The sequence below is a fragment of the Myodes glareolus genome, chromosome 15 (genome assembly GCF_982192425.1).
Source record: "Myodes glareolus chromosome 15, mMyoGla1.1, whole genome shotgun sequence".
Lineage (NCBI taxonomy): Eukaryota > Metazoa > Chordata > Mammalia > Rodentia > Cricetidae > Myodes > Myodes glareolus.
In genome coordinates this window covers 39,196,674-39,214,815 of record NC_142040.1, presented here as the reverse complement: position 1 = coordinate 39,214,815, position 18,142 = coordinate 39,196,674, and the positions used below count along the sequence as shown (strand labels likewise).

Genomic DNA, 18,142 nt, shown 5'->3' with positions numbered 1-18,142 from the left:
TGGGTAATAAAGCGATTCTTAGAACAGTAAGAGGTGAGATTTTTCTCTCTTCTTCCTTTCCCCTTCTTTCTCCTTTCCTGCTTATCCCTCATTTCTTTCTTTCCCCATCTCTTCCTTCCTCCCTTCCCACTTCCTTTCTCCTTTCTTCCTTCCCTTACTTCCTCCCTACTTCCCTTTCCTATCAAGCAGTCACAGGCTGCTGTGGTCACACAGACACACACACACACACACACACACACACACACACACACACACACACTTGGGAGGCAGAGGCAGGCAGCCTGGTCTACAGATCAAGTTACAGGACAGCCAGGACTACACAGAAAAACCTTGTATGGAAAAGCCAGAAATAAATAAAAATTATTAAAAAATGAAAGTGGTAGTTACGAGCATTAGAGGGGAAAGAAAAGCCACAATGAATAAAAAAACGAAACAATTTGTGAATTTGAGATATTCAGTAAATAAAGCAAATTAATTTTTGCATATTATTTTCATAAACTTACATGCTCTGTCTGACTAGTTTATATTGATTTTGAGATTTACTTTCTACATAAATTTCTTCAGAGAACAAAGAACAGAAAATTGTATTATTAACAGACATGATTTATTATAAAGTTTTGATAACTAAAACAAGAAATAGCTCAACAGTGTAGAAAGGAGAGTTCAGGAAACACTCAGACTTGCACGGGGCTCACTGTATAATTGAAGCGACAGTGTACACCGGTGGAGAGGGCAAAGGTATTTAATAAATATGTACTGACAAATTGGCTGCATAGAGATGCCAAATTCAAATGCAACCAGACTCCCCACCACTCACAAATACAAACCAGATGGATTAGAGAGGAAATGTAAGAAGCAAAATCTAACACTCTGAAAAGAAAATACATACTCATAGTCTTATAATCTTAGGGACTTAAGGAAGAAGGAAAAATAAAAAACTGTGAAAAAATACCTTGTTAAATTCAACTACATATGAATTTAATTTTCCATAGTATATATTATCAGTCAAAATTCAAAGACTAGCTACACACTGGCAGACTATTTTTGTTTTTAATTTTTTAGCTAATTTACTACCTTTTTTTTTGTTTTTGTTTTTCAAGACAGGGTTTCTCTGTGGCTTTGGAGACTGTCCTGGAACTCACTCTTGTAGACCAGGCTGGCCTTGAACTCACAGAGATCTGCCTGCCTCTGCCTCCCGAGTCCTGGGATTAAAGGTAAAGGCTAAAGGCTTGCGCCACCACCACTGCCCAGCTATCTTTTTTTTAGACTTGGTTTTAAACACATAACCTAGGTTGGCCTTGAACTAGTGATCTGCCCGCTTCAACTTTCTGAGTGCGGGGATCACACGTCTGTTCTGCCATACCTAGTAGGAAAAGTTACTCTAATTTGTAAAATTTAAAGATTATTAGGTAAACTAAATAAAGAGCAATTCAATCAGAGAGACATAATGATCTAAGAGGGAAAGGAGATATATGTATACAAGAGAGCAAATACAAACTAAGCAAACACATGAAAGATTAATTCGCAGTTCGTCAGGGGATACACATTGAGGTGACACTGGAAACTACTTGCTATGTATTGTTATGATACTGCATGATAATTACTAAAAAAAGAAATGTCCTGTGTGGCCAAGGATTTGGAAACCAATGACTGAATCATCATTTTTGTCCCCATCATCTTTGTCTTCATCCTTGTCCTCATCATCATTGGTGCAGAGTCTCACTGCACAGCTCGGGAAGCCCAGGCTAGCCTTCTGTCTTGCTGTTCACTTACGCCATTCCCAAGTAGTTCAGTTTTCATTACTCATCTTTGTTCTTTGGTATGAACGTTTCTTTATGAAATATACCCAGAAGTAGAATTACTTGGTCACAGGTACAAACATTTTGACTTTTGCTAAACATTGCCAATTTTATCACCAAAATGGCTGCCCACGTTTATACTTTAACAAATAGTGTAAGATTCCCCTACCCTACCCACCTCCTGCCAGCTCCAAGGGGAGGGAGCTTTATGGCCTCTGCCTTAGGACTGAGCACTGATCTGGGGACTAGAACGCTTGGGTTCCAGCTCTAATTCTTTTATTAGCTATGGGTTTTGACCAAAAAACTTGACTACTTTAAAACTCCTTCTCTTGCCCTGGGCAATTGCAAGTGGCTCCAGCAGGATCATGAAACCCCTGAGGCAACTTGTAGTTAATAAGCGGTTGAGCGCTTGTAGTGGGCCAAGCAAAACGCTACACTTTCTAATTCTCATTAAAAACAAAAAGGTCTAAGAGACCAAACCGCTTGTGCTCTCATTGCTATCCCCATGTTTCAAACAAGGAAACTGGTCATGGGAGCTAAGTAGTCTGTTAGGTGTTTTGTTTTGTTTTGTTATGTTATGTTATGTTTTCCTGCTGGTAAATAGGAAGAATTGTCATTTTTTGCTTGTTTGTTTATTTTGGTCTGGATTTTTTTTTTTTTTTATTTTTGAGAAGGAGTTTCTCTATGGATCTCTGGGTGTCCTGGAACTCTCTATGTAGACCAAGCTGGCCTCAGACTCACAGAGATCCACCTACCTCTGCCTTCCAGTTCTGGGATTCAAGGCCTGTGCTCTAGCTAGCAGCAGGACTCTCAATACCCACAGAGCATCCATCTGAAAGCAGTCTGGCTGGCTGAACTGCATGATTTACAAATATTCTGTTCCACTTTGCAGCTAGACTTTTAATCCCCTTATCGAGAAACAAAAGTTTTTAGTTTTTGATGGATTTAGATTTGTAAAGGTCTAGATAGATCTTGATGAACATGCTTTTGGTGTTAGTCTAAGATCTACTTGTCTAGTGCTAGATCTTAAATGATTTTTTTTCTCTTTCTTTTTAAACCATTGCTAATTTTTCTAGAAGTTTCCTGGCTTTATACCTTACTTAAGTTCATCATCCATATTAGCTTAATTTTTGTAAAACATGTGAGATTTGGATTACGTCTGCTTTCTTTTTCCCCTTTTTCCCCATTATCTCTCCTCCTCTTCCTTTTCTCTCTCCTCCTCTTCCTTCTTTTTTTGCTTGTGTGTATTGATTGGCACTTGAGGCCATTTGTTGATGAAGTCATATTTCTTCCACTGAACTGTTCCAACAGTTGGGTATGACTATTCCTCAGTTAAGACTATCTTCTTTTTGTTTTGTTTGGTTTTAGCAACTGTGTAATAGTACATCTTACAACATTAGATTCCTTTCACTTATTTTTTTTTAACCATCCTAGGTGTTGAGTGATACTGTTCCTCGGAAGATATGAACGACTGTATCCAAGATAGAAAACCAACAACAGTCATCCAGCAACTGATGGAAACTGAGGCATTGGAGCACTGGACTGAGCTCCCAAAGCCCAGCTGAAGAGTGGGAGGAATGAAAATATGAGCAAAGAGGTCAAGACCATGATGGTTTCACCCACTGAAACAGTCTACCTGAGCTAATGGGAGCTCACCAACTCCAGTCAGACTAGGAAGGAACAAGCATAGAACCAAACTAGTTCCTCTGAGTGTGGTTGACAGTTGCATGGCTGGAGGGGCCACTGACAGTGGCATCAGGATTTATCTCTACTACATGTACTGGGTTTTGGCGATCCTATTCTCTTTGAATGGATACCTTGCTCAGCTTAGATGTAGTAGGGAGGACTTTGGACCTTCCACAAGCAATGTGCCTTACTCTCTTTGAGGATTCGATGGGGGTGGGGTGGGAGAGTGTGTGGAGCGGATGGGAGAGGGGAGGGAGTGGGAACTTGGATTGATATTTTTAAAAAATCTAATAAATTATATATAAAAAGGAAACCCAACAGACCAAAGTAAAGATACTTTGTCAAACTTATTGAAACCAATGAGCTTAGTTAGGTTACTTACAGGAGTATGACTGAGGGGTTACTTAGAGGAGCAGAGATGTCTCAAAAACAGCTGCATCGCCAAGGCCCACCCCAGCACAAATGACAGTTCACAGCAGTTGGAAACCGGAGTGTACCGCACAGTTTGAAGGCAGCTTGACAGATTGGAGCATCTCTTCCAGGCAGCATGGCTGGCCTCTTTCTCTTTTAGGTGGCTTGGCTGGTCTGAGAGTGTGTTTTATCAGTTCTTACTGCTTACATGTGCCTGATGAGGGAGGGGCCTAGTGTATCTGGTCAGTTTCAAGGACTTCTTGTAGCTTTTGAGATGTTTATTTCCTTACTTTAAGCGGAGCCTCTCCACTCTGGAGTGTTTCATCTCCTCTTATACATCTTGAAACTTAAGGAACTTCCCTCCAAGATAGAAAGCTTTACCTGAGAGGAAATTTCTACAAACACTAGGGTTTTTTTTCCTATTCAAAAATAAATTTCAGATAAATTTGTCTATGTGTATTTGCTTGTGAGTGTGCCTGTGTGAACATACACACACACACACACATCAAATTTTGATAGACTCGTTATCTGCTTACTTTTAGAAACTGAGTTAATCCTGAATATCCTATATATGCATTCATGTGTTTATTACACTGTTTCCCATGAGTGTGACACATACATCCCTTTATTTAGATTTTCTTATGTTTATCTCATAGGTATTTTAAGTGTTCTTCATACAATATATATACAAGCACTTATGGATTCCTTTCAAGGGTATTGTATTTTAAATCTTGTTTCCTACATATTAGTTGCTAGCACAGCACATAGATTGATGCACTCACCTTAGGCCTGTGACCTCTGAACTCACACCTTAGGATTGTCTATGGTGATAAGTTGTATAAAAAGCAGACAGTTTTACTGTTCTCTTGTTTATGTGAATTTTGTATTTTCTTCCCTTGCCTTCTGCCCCTGGCCTAGAGATGAATTTATATTGCACTGAATATGTGTGCTGAGAGTGGACATTTCCTCCTGTGTTCCTGACCTCAGAGTCAAACATTCATTCAATAACAATTAAGTAATACTGTCCCTCTCTATAGACCAGTGGTTTTCAACCTGTGGGTTGTGACGCCTTTGGGGGTTGGATGACCCTTTCACAAGGGTTGCCTAAGACCATCAGAAAACACAGATATTTACGTTATGATTCATAATAGTAGCAAAATCACAGTTATGAAGTAGCAATGAAAGTAATTTTATGGTTGGGGGTCACCATAACCTGAGTAACTGTTAAAGAGCCGCAGCATTAGGAAGGCTGAGAGCCACTGTTGTAGGCTGTTTGAAGTAATCTTAGAAAAGAAAATTAGAGAGGAGATTTTGCTAATTTGCCTGGCATAGTCTTATACTCATGACTCTTGTGATTTAGCCCCCTAAGACATTAGAATTGCAGGCTCACACCACCATTTCTGGCTTTGTTCTCTGTCACATAGAGAAAGTTCCTTTCCATTTCTATTTTCTGATATTCAAAATTATGGAAGTATATTGAATTCCACCAAATGCTTCTTTGCCAAGTAATATGATTTATTTTTCTTCTTTAACCAGCTAGTTTGGGAGATTTTATTGGTTTGAAAGTATTGACCTAGACTTATATTTCTAGAAGAAACCCAACTTGATCATGAAATATAATTCATATATATATATATATGAATTCATATAGTCATTTTTGGATCTATATTCACAAGGATAATTGATAAATATGGGGATTTAAAATATTTTATTTATCTGGTATTGATGGTTAATGTAATTCTAGTTCATAGGTCCAACTCGGTAATATTTCCTTCTTTTCTCTTTTTGAAAGAAATTATATAAAAATGGTGCTGATTATTCTTTAGACATTTATAGAGGGGCTTGAGAGATAGCTCATAGTGATTAAGTGATATGAGTGATAGCTCATAAGTGATTAAGAACACTTGTTGATCTTCCAGAGGACCTGAGTTTCACTCCCAGGACTCACACGGTGGCTCACAACCATGTGTAACTCCAGTTCCAGAAGATCTGATACCCTCTTCTAACCTGGGGCACATTCAGGAAAAACACTCCTACACAGAGAGTAAATCTAAATACCAGATAAATAAATGAATTCTGGAAATCAGTAAGCCCCTCTAGGGCTGAACATACTTCTCTTTATGAATTTTTAATTATGACTCTAATTTCCTAAATAGCTATAGGAATATTCAAATTCTCTCTCTCCTACTAGAGGGATTTATGGTCATTTACATTAAAATTGTTTATTAACAGTTATTAATTGTGCATATTCCTGGTGCTCACTGTGGTATATTCATGTCTTTGGTTGATTCCCAAAAGGACCAGCTATCGAAGTATTCTCTCTTTGTGGACCCATGCATTAGTATATCGAGTTTCTTCTTAGCAATGCTTCCATACTGTCAATCTTGGTGTTCGACCTAGCGAACACAGGTTTTCAGGGGCTTTTCTTTTGTTCAAGTCTGTTGGCATCCTGTGTTACTAACTCCTTCAGTCCCAACTCTGGGATACACAAGGCAAGAAGAAGATTCAGACAACTCACCACCAAGCCAGTTCTCTGATCCCAGGACTTAACCAATCTGTCGTTTTCTCTTTGTTTTCCAGAGTTATTTTTTTAAATCATATCCAATGTTCTCCATTGTATTTAGAAAGAATGGGGGGGGGGGAATACAACCATTCTGTCAACCAAGAGCCAAATTCTCTGCTCTCTGAAGGACTATGGCATTTACATTTCCCCCGACATCCATTGCTGCTGATGTAACCATCTCTTCCTAGACACTTGTAACTCCTGGTGGCCAGAACACTCAGTTCCCAAAGTGCTTGCTGTGCAGTCATGAGGATCTGAGTAGGCTACCCAGAACACACTTAAGGAAGCCAGGCATAATGTTTTGTGCTTGTAATCTTTGCCCTGGGAAGACGGAAACGGTCAGATACTTAGGCTCACTGGCCAGTCAGTTTAGCCTATTGGATAAGTTCCAAATTCCTTTGAGAACCCTGTTTCAAAAATAAAATGGATGGTACCTTATGAATGATACTTGAGATTGACTTTTGGTTTTCCATAAGCACATATGCACAGAGACAACTTCTTGGCCATTCCTACAAAAATACTGGCAACAAACCACCCACAATAAGAAATGAAGTAAGATGCTGAAGGTTGGTTGGTGTCCAGCACCTTCATGCAGAGAAATGCGAAGGGATGCTACACAGGGCCACAGGGAAGATACCTCCAGTATTACAGGGCCAGTCAAAAATGTTTGAGATGTTGCTCATCTCAAAAGACCACCTCTGAGAAGACAAAGCATTACAGCGTGGATTTAAAAAAAAAGTGCACAAACAGCTCACCTTCGCTGTCACAGCATTCCAGGATGGAAGGGTCCTCTCGGATCACGGCAGTCAGAGCATTGACATCTCCATTAGACGCTGCCTGATACACCATGGTCAGGTCGACTTCCTCGGCTGAGTCACCTCCATGAACCAAACAGACACTCTGTTAGTATACGGAGTGAATCCACTCACTCACAGAATAACCCAGCCTAAATTGTCACCCACACAAGTGATTCACTAAGCCTCCCACCCCAGGGAATCCAGGCGGAGGCTGAGTCAGCCTGCTCACATACTCCCTGGGCACTTCTGAGGAAAAGCAGGCTGCCGTGGGCCATTGGTGACAACACCATGGGCTGGGAAGGAGCCTTGGGATTAGATGCCCTTTGACCTGTTATGACTCTTTAGGCAACCGGGTTTCCCAAAATCAGAGAAAGCCGAGCGGGATGAAGGGCCTCCTCTTGCTTTCAATCTACTCTTCAAGAGCTGAAACAAGCTACATGGTTTTCTCAGGGTGGCCTTGAACTCACAGAGACTGTCTGCCTTTGCCTCCCGAGTGCTGGGATTAAAGGTGTGTGCCACCACTGCCTGACCTTTATGGCTAACTAGTGACTTAGCTCTGAACTCTGATCTTCAGGCAAGCATTATTTGTTAGATAACAAACAAAATATCACCACAGGGTTTCTCTGTGTAACAACCCTGACTGTCTTGGAATTCACGCTGTAGAGTCAGGCTTGGCTAGAACTCAGAGATCCACTGGCCTCTACACCAAGTGCTGGGATTAAAGGCACGCGCTACCACCCTCCGGTTAAGTCTTTCATTTGCAACCACCTGCGTGCATAGCTGCTATTTCTGGGAGAACTAAGGTTGTAGGAAGCTGCTTTGAAAGAGGTAGCCACCTGTGCAGCTCTGCAACTTTGTGAGGAATTGATCCAACAGATTTTACTGCTAAGGGCAATAACAGACTGGGAGTCAGGTGACTCTGGGATGCACAGAGAAGGCTAGGAAGCAAGTTTGCATGTGGAGACCCCTGGAGGGAGGCTGTACCAAGCCTCAGTAGTTCTCAGGGGTATTTTCTCCAAGTGTAACTGACGTTCAGAGAAAGAATATCTTCACAATTTTAAAGTAGTGTTTTCTCCTAACGTGGACACGGGGCTCAAGTTGGTTTTTCAGTTCTTTGAACTTCAGCTGGCACAAGTACTGAAGTTTTGGTTTGGTTCCTCTGTCCCAGTATTTCTGAGAAACATTAATGATTTTTAACTGGTTAGCCAGTTCCAGGGCAAGCTTGTTGCCTAGAACGGCTTGCCTCTGACAACACTGTTTTGTAAAGTGAGTGCCGGCCTCCTACCTTGTCCATGTTTGGTTTTGTGTTTTCGATTTTGAAGAAGGCGCCTGTGTACATTTGCATGCCAGGTGAAGGGTACCCGGGACAAATACCACTCAAGTGTGGTCTGTTTGATGACTTTGGTACAAGCCACGCTTGTGCGAACCAGTTGTGTTGCAGTGCGGGCTAGTCACCCTCAACCAGCTTCGTTTCCTTATCTATAAAGTGGAAGTGATCTTGATGACATTGACAACCCCTCCTTTAGAGAGTTGTCAGGGTGGCACTGTGTTCAAATAAATTCTGTGTGCCTAGGAACAGCCTGACTTTTCTAATTTTTGCTCCATATAAACAATTTGGCTTATTTAGACAGCATTAGATGTCTGAGACATAGATTTAAAATGAGCTCTTGTTGATAATGGCTATTAAGGAAGTCATGTATCACTTGGAACTCATTACAAATCTTCACATAAGTCTGGACTTTTGTGCTGAGATCACAGGTGAAAGCTGTCACACCAGACTCAACTGTGGGCTTTTATAGACTGTATGTTATATAATAACATGTTCACATACTGTTCACGACTGAGTGGATAAGGTACAGATAGGGCCTTTATCACAACGTGGAACTACACTGCTTCCTAGAATTAGGATCCCCAAAATATTTCATCAGGAGGATTTGGATATCACATTTAATGAACAACATATCTGATTCTGTAAAATACCTACTAGGACTCATGGAAAGGTGACTGACTGACTCTGTACTTTTTCTTGTTCAATGCCCCCTGACCCTGATGCTAGTTTTAATCTAAGTACTCTTGGGTGATCACCAGGGCTCTGTCTTCAGCCGAATAGCTGTTTCAGTGATCTGGAGGTGGAACTCGTGACCTGGAACGAAGCTATTAAGAGTTTGCATCATCGTGGCCAAGGTGACGTATTCAGAGCTGTGACCCGGTTAGAGTTTGTGAAAAGCAAACAGACTCTGGCCTGGATGGTTGAGCACGTTGCTCCCTCTATTTCACCACCCAAGAATGCGGTGAGCTTCTGGATGGCAAACCTGTCTAAGCAGACTGAAGACGGAACAGGGCCAAGAAGGAACGAGTGGAGACCTGTTGACGTCACCTAAACACCTACATCACCACCCCTTAGGCCAACAGTGTCACCAGAACATGTACATCTGCCGATACATTCTTTCTATTTGTTTGTTATTTTGGCTTATTTTGTACCATCTTGTGGGCAAGCTTTAGCTTTCTTTTCCGACTGTGAGAGAGTTCCAAGCAAGGACAATCTTAGCAGAGGTCCACTAGCAAAGGAATCAGATAGATATTACCTCCACAGGAATTAATGTTGAGTGCACTAGGAGGAACTCTAGCTGATCATTGATTATGACCATACTGAAGGAGGTGACAGGGTCCTTCCATTCTTCACAGATCAGTGTCATACTGAGATCTCTAGCCTGTGGGTTAAAGTGACGAGAGGAGGCTGGGAATAGTTAGAGGAGCAGTGAATTTCGTTTGTGTCTCATGAATGGCTCAAGAAAATAGATGAATTGCTCTGCAGACAATTCCATGAGGTCAGAACTGTGGTCTAGATAGTTTGCCTATACAATTCACCATTTGAACCACTTCTAACCATACAGTTCTGTGGCCTTTAGGCATTCGAAGTATTGCACACCCACTACTACCACCCTCTCCAAGCCCTTTTCGTTTTCCAAAACTCTGTACCCATTAAAGAGTAACCCCATGGTTCCTGCCCAGCCCCCAGAAAGCAATACTCCACTTTCTGTGTCTGTGAATGTAACTCTAGGTTTTTGTATTTTTATGGGAATCAACAGTATTTGCCTCTTTGTGACTAAATCATTTCACTTAGCAGAATGTCTGCAAGACCCATTCATGAAGGAGTATGGATCCCATTTTCCTTCCTTTTGAATGTTGAGCGATATTTTTTCCTATACATGAACAAACATACTGTATTTCTCTACTGATCTCTTGCTGGACACTTGGTTTTCCTTTGTCTTTCTCTTGGCTCCTGTGAGTAATGCTACAGAGAACAGTGCACACAAACTGCTTTGACATTCTGCTTTCGGTTCCAAAGCGGAGCTCCTGGATCATGTGGTTATACTTTTTCTTCTGTTCAGCTTTTAACAACCCACCGTACTGTTTGTTGATTAGTTTTGTGTTAACTTGACCCAAGCTAGAGTCATTTGGGAAGAGCGACTTTCAACTGAGAAAATGCCTCTGTACAATTGACTTGTAGACAAGTCTATAGGGGTTTTTCTTGATTTAAGATCGATGTGGGAGGGCCCAGGCCACTATGGGTGTTGTCATCCCTGTGCAGGTGGTCTTGGATTGTATAAGAAAGCAGGCTGAGAAAGCCACGGGGACCAAGCAGTAAGCCGTGTTCCTCTAAGGTCTCCTTTTTAGCTCTTGTCTTCCAGTTCCTGCCCTGATTTCTCTCAGTGAAAGGTTGTGACCTGAGAGTCACAGGATGAAATCAATGCTTTCTTCTAGTTGCTTTTGGCCATGGTATTCGATCCAGCAATAGAACCCCCCTACTAAGGCACTGTTTTTTAAGGCAGCTTCATCATTTTCTATCTCCATATCTGCCCACGGGTTCTAATTCCCCACATCTCATTGCTTTTATGTGTTATGTGTGAAAGTGCATTATTTTTATAACAGTCATCCTTTGGAGTATGAAGTGGTATTTAGTTGTGGTTTTGAATTACATTTCCCTAATGACTGACAGTGTTGAACATCTTTTACAGGCGTCACTGACTGTTCCTCTGTTTTTGGAGGTGTTTTGGAGGAATATTTATTAATATCCTTTATTCACTTTGGTGTTTTATGGAGCTGGCTTTTTTTGTGGAGCTATATGAAGAACCCTATTATTGATATTAACTTCCGTATGAGATGCTTGATGCACAAACATCTTGTATTCTATAGCTTTCCTGTTTGCACTGTTAATAGTATCTTATAATTCAATTTGTCTGTGTTTCCCTTTTTGTTGCCTGTACATTTGACATCATGTCCCAAAAAGCAATACCAAATCCACTGCTAGATGCTCTTTCTTTAGGTCTTTTTCTAAGAGTTTTATGAGTCTAGATAGTATGATTGGGTCTTTGATAGACTGTAAAGTAAGAATCTAAGATCTTTCTTTCCTGTACTATCTAGTTTCTCAAGCACTATATTTTGAAGAACATGACTGAGTGATCTTAGCACCTTTGTTAAAAATTAGCTAACTGGGGGATACAAGGAACATACCTAAACATAATAAAGGCGATGTACATCAAGCCAACAGCCAACATCAAACTAAATGGAGAGAAACTCCCAGCGATCCCACTAAAATCAGAAACAAGACAAGGTTGTCCACTCTTTCCATATCTATTTAATATAGTTCTTAAGGTCCTAGCTAGAGCAACAAGACAACAAAAGGAGATCAAGGGGATACAAATCAGAAAAGAAGAAATCAAACTCTCACTATTTGGTGATGATATGATAGTTTACATAAGTGACCACAAAAATTCTACCAAGGAACTTCTACAACTCATAAGCACTTTCAGTAATGTAGCAGGATACAAGATTAACTCAAAAAATCAGTAGCTCTCCTCTACACTGATGATAAATGGGCTGGGAAAGAAATCAGAGAAACATCACCCTTCACAATAACCCCAAAAAACATAAAATATCTTGGAGTAACTCTAACCAAACAAGTAGAAGACTTGTATGAAAAAAACTCTAAATCTTTGAAGAAAGAAATTGAAGAAGACAGTAGAAAGTGGAAAGATATCCTGTGCTTTTGGGTACGTAGAATTACCATAGTAAAAATGGCAATCTTACCAAAAGCAATCTACAGATTCAATGCAATGCCTATCAAAATCCCAGCAAAATTCTTCACAGACCTCCAAAGAACTGTACTCAACAACAAATGGAAAAGCAGAAAACCCAAGATAGCCAAAACAATACTGTACAATAAAAAAAACTTCTGGGTATCAAAATCCCTGACTTTAAACTCTACTACAGAGCTACAGTATTGAAAACAGCCTGGTATTGGCATAAGAACAGACAGGAGGACCAATGGAACCGAATAGAAGACCTAGATATTAATCCACACACCTTCAAACACCCAATTTTTGACAAAGAAGCAAAAAATATCAAATGGAAAAAAGAAAACATATTTAACAAATGGTGCTGGCATAACTGGATATCAACATGTAGACGAATGAAAATAGATCCATATCTATCACCATGCACAAAACTCAAATCTTTATGGATCAAAGACCTCAACATAAAGCCAGGCACACTGAACCTTACAGAAAAGAAAATGGGAAGTACACTTGAACACATTGGCACAGGAGACCATTTCCTAAATATAACCCCAGCAGCACAGACACTGAGAGAAATGGGACTTCCTGAAACTGAAAAGCTTCTGTAAAGCAAAGGACATGGTCAACAAGACAAAATGACAACCTACAGAATGGGAAAAGATCTTCACTAACCCCACATCTGACAGAGGTCTGATCTCCAAAATATACAAAGAACTCAAGAAATTGGTCATCAAAAGAACAAATAATCCAATAAAAAAAAATGGAGCACAGACCTAAACAGAGAACTCTCAACAGAGAAATCTAAAATGACTGAAAGACACTTAAGGAAATGTTTAACATCTTTAGTCATCAGAAAATACAAATAAAAACAACTCTGAGATTCCATCTTGTGGGAACTGCAGCCCTGAGTTACACATCCTTGCCCCCATTTGAGGTGCTTATCTGCAAAGAAAACATAATAAATTCCCTCTGCTCCTGGAGTTGGGAAAGTAATTTTGCGTGCATGGTGACCGTTCCTTGATCCCTGCTGGGGTCAGGTGACAGTCCCTTCGCAGCCCCCTCCTTATTTGGTGCCATGGTATAAAAGCTAGCCCCAGCAGAACAATAAAAGAAGCTGTCCCACCTCAACCTCGTGCTCTGTGCATTCATTCAACCTGGACACCCTCTGCCGAGATTCTTGGTTCCAGCCCGTGCTGGCGCGGCACCATCTTACACATGTAAGAATGGCCAAGTTAAAAAACACTGATGACAACTTATGCTGGAGAGGTTGTGGGGTAAAGGGAACACTTCCGCATTGTTGGTGGGAATGCAAGTCCCTTCGGATGTCAGTGTGGCGATTTCTCAGAAAATTAGGAAAAAAATCTTCCTCAAGACCCAGTAATATCACTTTTGGGTATATATCCAAAGAATGCTCAATCGTGACACAAGGACATGTGCTCAACTAGTTCATAGCAGCTTTGTTTGCCATAGCCAGAACCTGAAAACAACTTAAATGCCCCTAGACCGAAGAATGGATAAGGAAAATGTGGTAAATTTACACAATGGAGTACTACACAGCAGAAAAAAAAGACATCTTGAATTTTGCAGGCAAATGGATGGAGCTAGAAAATATCATTTTGAGTGAGGTAACCCAGACCCAGAAAGACAATTATCACATGTACTCACTCATAAGTGATTTTAAAATATAAAGCAAAGAAAACCAGCCCACAAATCACAATCCCAGAGAACTTAGACAACAATGCGGACACTAAGAGAGACATACATACATCTAATCTACATGGGATACTGAAAAAGACAAGATCTCCTGAGTAAATTGGGAGCATGGGAACCTTGAGGGAGGGCTAAAGGGGAGTAGGGAGGCAGAGAGGGGAGCAGAGAAAAATGTAGAACTGAATAAAAATCAATAAAAAAATTAGTTAACTGTAGATGTATGGGATCATTTCTGAACTCTCAGTTCGATTCCATTGATCTATAGGACTACCACCTTCATGCCAGTACCACACTTTTTGATTATTGCAGCTTTATAATCACTTCTAAAATCAGGAAAGGTGAAGCCTCCCTCTAATTTTGTTTTTCTTCTGTAAAATTGTCTGAAATGTCTCGGAGCCCATTGAGATTCCACATAAATTTTTAGAATGAACTTTCCCATTTCTGTAAAAATGTTATTGAATTTCGACAGAGACCATACAGAATCCACAAACTTCCTTGGGAAGCAGTGACATCTTCATATGATTTTCTAACTCGGGAAGCACAGGATGTCTTTTCACTTATTTGGCAACTTTAATTCACTTCAGCAACTCATTGTGGTTTTGGGTATGCACATCTTTTGCCTTCTAGGTTAAGTTTGCCCCTAAGTACTTTATTCTTTTGTTACCATTGTGAATAGCATTGCTTTCAAAGGACTTTTATGCAAACATTTCTACAATGAGATTGTTCTGTGGCTCCTAAGCAGTGAGAAGTAACAGTGGATGAGTGATGGGAAAGGGTACCCTGGGTTATTGGAGCGCAACAGAAGTGTTCCAGGTCACAGCCAGAGGTAACAAGGAGCCTGCTATTGAAGATGGGTAGTCTTGGCCAGAAGACCAATTAGGAAGAGTGCTTAGAAGGAATCCGAGTGAAGCACAGAGAAAGGGGAAGGGAAGATCCACAGGCTGATTAAAATGAGTTTCCGAGTTGTTTAGTGTAGGATATGCTGTGCAACTAGTGATTAGGAACTGGGAGGCACTTCCTTAGAGGCTGTGTAGCAAGGCCTTGGAAACCACGGTGAGAGTAGATCCCTAGGCCTCACCCTGCAGCTGACAAAGCATTTCTGCAGAAATGAGACAAGATGCTGCAGAAATAACAGGTACGAAGGAAAGACTGACAGATGGTCCTTTGGAATCTAAAGTAGGGGCAGGAGTTTTATTTTTAACAAAAGGTCACAAACCCACTTAACATCTTCCAGTAACTCTATATAATTAGACAACGTACGTCCCTTTCTTTTTTCTCTGTATCTTTCTGTGTATGTATGTATCTGCCTATCTTTTGTCATCTACCTGTTTAGCATCATGAATTCATCATACGTCTATTTTCTTCCCAGGGAGCAAGTTTTGGATGCTTCTTGCCTCTCTGTATGAAGCCTAAACAGACACACTTGTGCACAGCTGCGTGCAGAGACTAGAATGCACACAGAGGGGGAGAGAATGATGGCAGAGAAAAGGAGAGTGGCAAGAAGGAATAGGAAGAGCCATGTAAAGACATAGTGATTGTATGTTCTAAAGCATTGTATGTGTGTCCACAGATGACATACGGAAAGGACCAAAGGAGCATGCTGAAAAGTTGAATGACTTGGACATGTTCTGAACCTATTAGATTTTCCAGACTCTCTATAGTGAATTTACATTGTTTATGCTCAGTAAAGTTGGGTAAGCTTTTGTCCCCTTAAATGTTGGGAGAGGCGTGGCTTGCTACTTTACATTAGTGTTTTACTACTAAAAGGGTAGACAGAGCTTTGTACAATGATCGCTGCTAACGCTTTGGATAGAATGGCTTCTCCAAAACGTCCATGGATTAGGGGATTGGTATCCAGCGAGTGGTGCCATTTTGGGAGGTTCTGAGATCATTAGGAGGGTCTAAGTTGAGGAATTCCTGTTGGGGGTGGGCCCTTGGGGGTCTCTTTTTCCTAGCCTCTTTGGGATTCTTTATGAAGTGTTCTTATTGCTGTGATGTGACTGTCTTGCTTCACCATGCCTTCCAGTTCATAATGAACTGAACCCTCTGCTACAGACTCAAAGTGAATCTTTCCTCCTTTAAGTTGCTTTTGAGGACTTGGTCAGAGCTGCACAAAGACTTCAGTGATACAACACAAAAGGGAAGGTCATAGCTCTGCGAACGCGTCAATAACATAACATGCAAGGGAAGGTCATAGCTATGTAAACACTTCAATAACATAACATGTAAGAAAAGGTCACAGCTATGAGAACAGTTCAGTCATTCAACAAGTAAGGGAAGGTTGTAGCTATGCAAACGCTTCAATAACACATCACGTAAGGAAACAGTTCCTGAGTAATTTGAAATTCTAAAAACCAAAGAACTGTAGTTTTTAAAATTCTGACCTTCTAGTACTAGAGAACATATAGGGAAAATATTCCTGGATTTACGCACAGATAGGAAAGATTGGCAAAGGATAAAGCTACCTGATAGGTTACACCTGAGGCCATGATTGATTTCTGGAGTTTGTTCAAAGGGAACTTTGGTTGACTCAGTGAGTGACTAATGCCAACACAGTTATTGTAGAAAGAAAATAAAGGTAAAAATTGCAATGATCAAGTAAAACAAAATGGTGCTGAAGCAGTATTCAGTGTTGTCTGTGAACCATTTCCAGCCTGCGGCGAGATGAGACATAGAAAGTGTGTGTTTGCACACTCTACGGCGGCTTCATGGAGCACACACTGTGTGCTTACACACTCTATGGTAGCTTCATAGTGCACACACTGTGTGCTTACACACTCTACGACAGCTTCATAGTGCACACATTGTGTGCTTACACACTCTATGGAGGCTTCATAGCGCAGACAGTATGTGCTTACACACTCTACAGCAGCTTCATAGAGCACACACTGTGTGCTTACACACTCTATGGAGGCTTCATAGCGCACTGTGTGCTTACACACTCTATGGCAGCTTCATAGTGCAGACACTGTGTGCTTGCACACTTTACGGCAGCTTCATAGTGCAGACACTGTGTGCTTACACACTCCACGGTGGCTTCATTGTGTAACTTCTGACTATTGAATCTAATAAAATGTGAACTTACAGAGAATGTTGACCTTTATAAAAACTCTGGTAGATAAAACAAAACAAACAACTATTTTAAATGGTTAATTTTTAATCTAAAAAATAGAAGGATAGGCAGATATTTTTGATATAATCTTTCCTTTCCTTTTTCCTTTCCTTTCCTAAGATAGGTTTTCTTTGTGTAACAGCCCAGGCTGTCCTGGAACTCACTCTGTAGTCCAGATATGTAGATCTGGTTTCTTTCCTTACTTTACATGGCCAAACACCTTACTGGTTTCTGGTTGTATTACAAATTGTTGATTTAATCTTGAGGGCCTAGAGCGAACTCTAGGACTTCAGATATACAGCTGGCTCATAGCAAAGTTGTGGGTGCTCTGAGCTCCTCACATCTTACATACATGCAGGTTCCATTTCTAGAGTTTAAATGATGGCTGTGCCCTCGGGTCACTGTGGCGTTCTTAGAGAAAGCCATCAATTGCATTATTTAGTGAGTCCATTTCATTGAAACTGCTTTGAGGTCAGGTTAACACCTCCACTACTTAAACCATGACCCTTTTGTGGAATGGCCAAAGTCCATTTTAATTTTCAGAGTCCAAACCAGCTGGTTTGAGATACTTCTTTTAGTTTGTTCCATTCTGAGGGTCCCTGGGTGACTGAAGTCACCATTGAGTCACCATGGCTTCAGAATTCATTCTGAGCATCTACAGAGGGATGCGCAGATGACCTCGGTTTATTCCTTTGGGTCGGACTGACTGCCTTGAGAGAATTTAAGTATATTTAGTCATCCAAACACTCTGCATATACAATAGACGACAAAGGCCTGGTCACAAAGGTGCAGGGTCTCTGTCTTTTAAAACAACACGATCCAGAGGGAAAACAAATGTCTCGGTGGTGACTGAGACATCCTGGGGCTGTTATGACAGGGCAGTACAATCATGTAAAGGTGAGTGTCCCCCCAGCGTACTCCAGTTCAGATCCCTCTCTCTCTCCACGCAGTTATCCCGGGTCGTGTGGACAGTAGAGAAATCACTT

General features: G+C 40.8%; 1 protein-coding gene across 2 annotated transcripts in view; it reads right to left on the bottom strand.

Annotated features, from left to right (window-relative positions):
• The window catches only part of Ankrd55 (ankyrin repeat domain 55), a 101,828-nt gene that overhangs the window by 67,910 nt on the left and 15,776 nt on the right, over window positions 1-18,142 (bottom strand). For both annotated transcript variants that reach the window (XM_048443013.3, XM_048443014.3), the window contains exon 3: window positions 7,215-7,337. In XM_048443013.3, coding sequence (XP_048298970.1) covers window positions 7,215-7,337 — 123 coding nt within the window. The remainder of the gene's footprint in view (window positions 1-7,214; window positions 7,338-18,142) is intronic.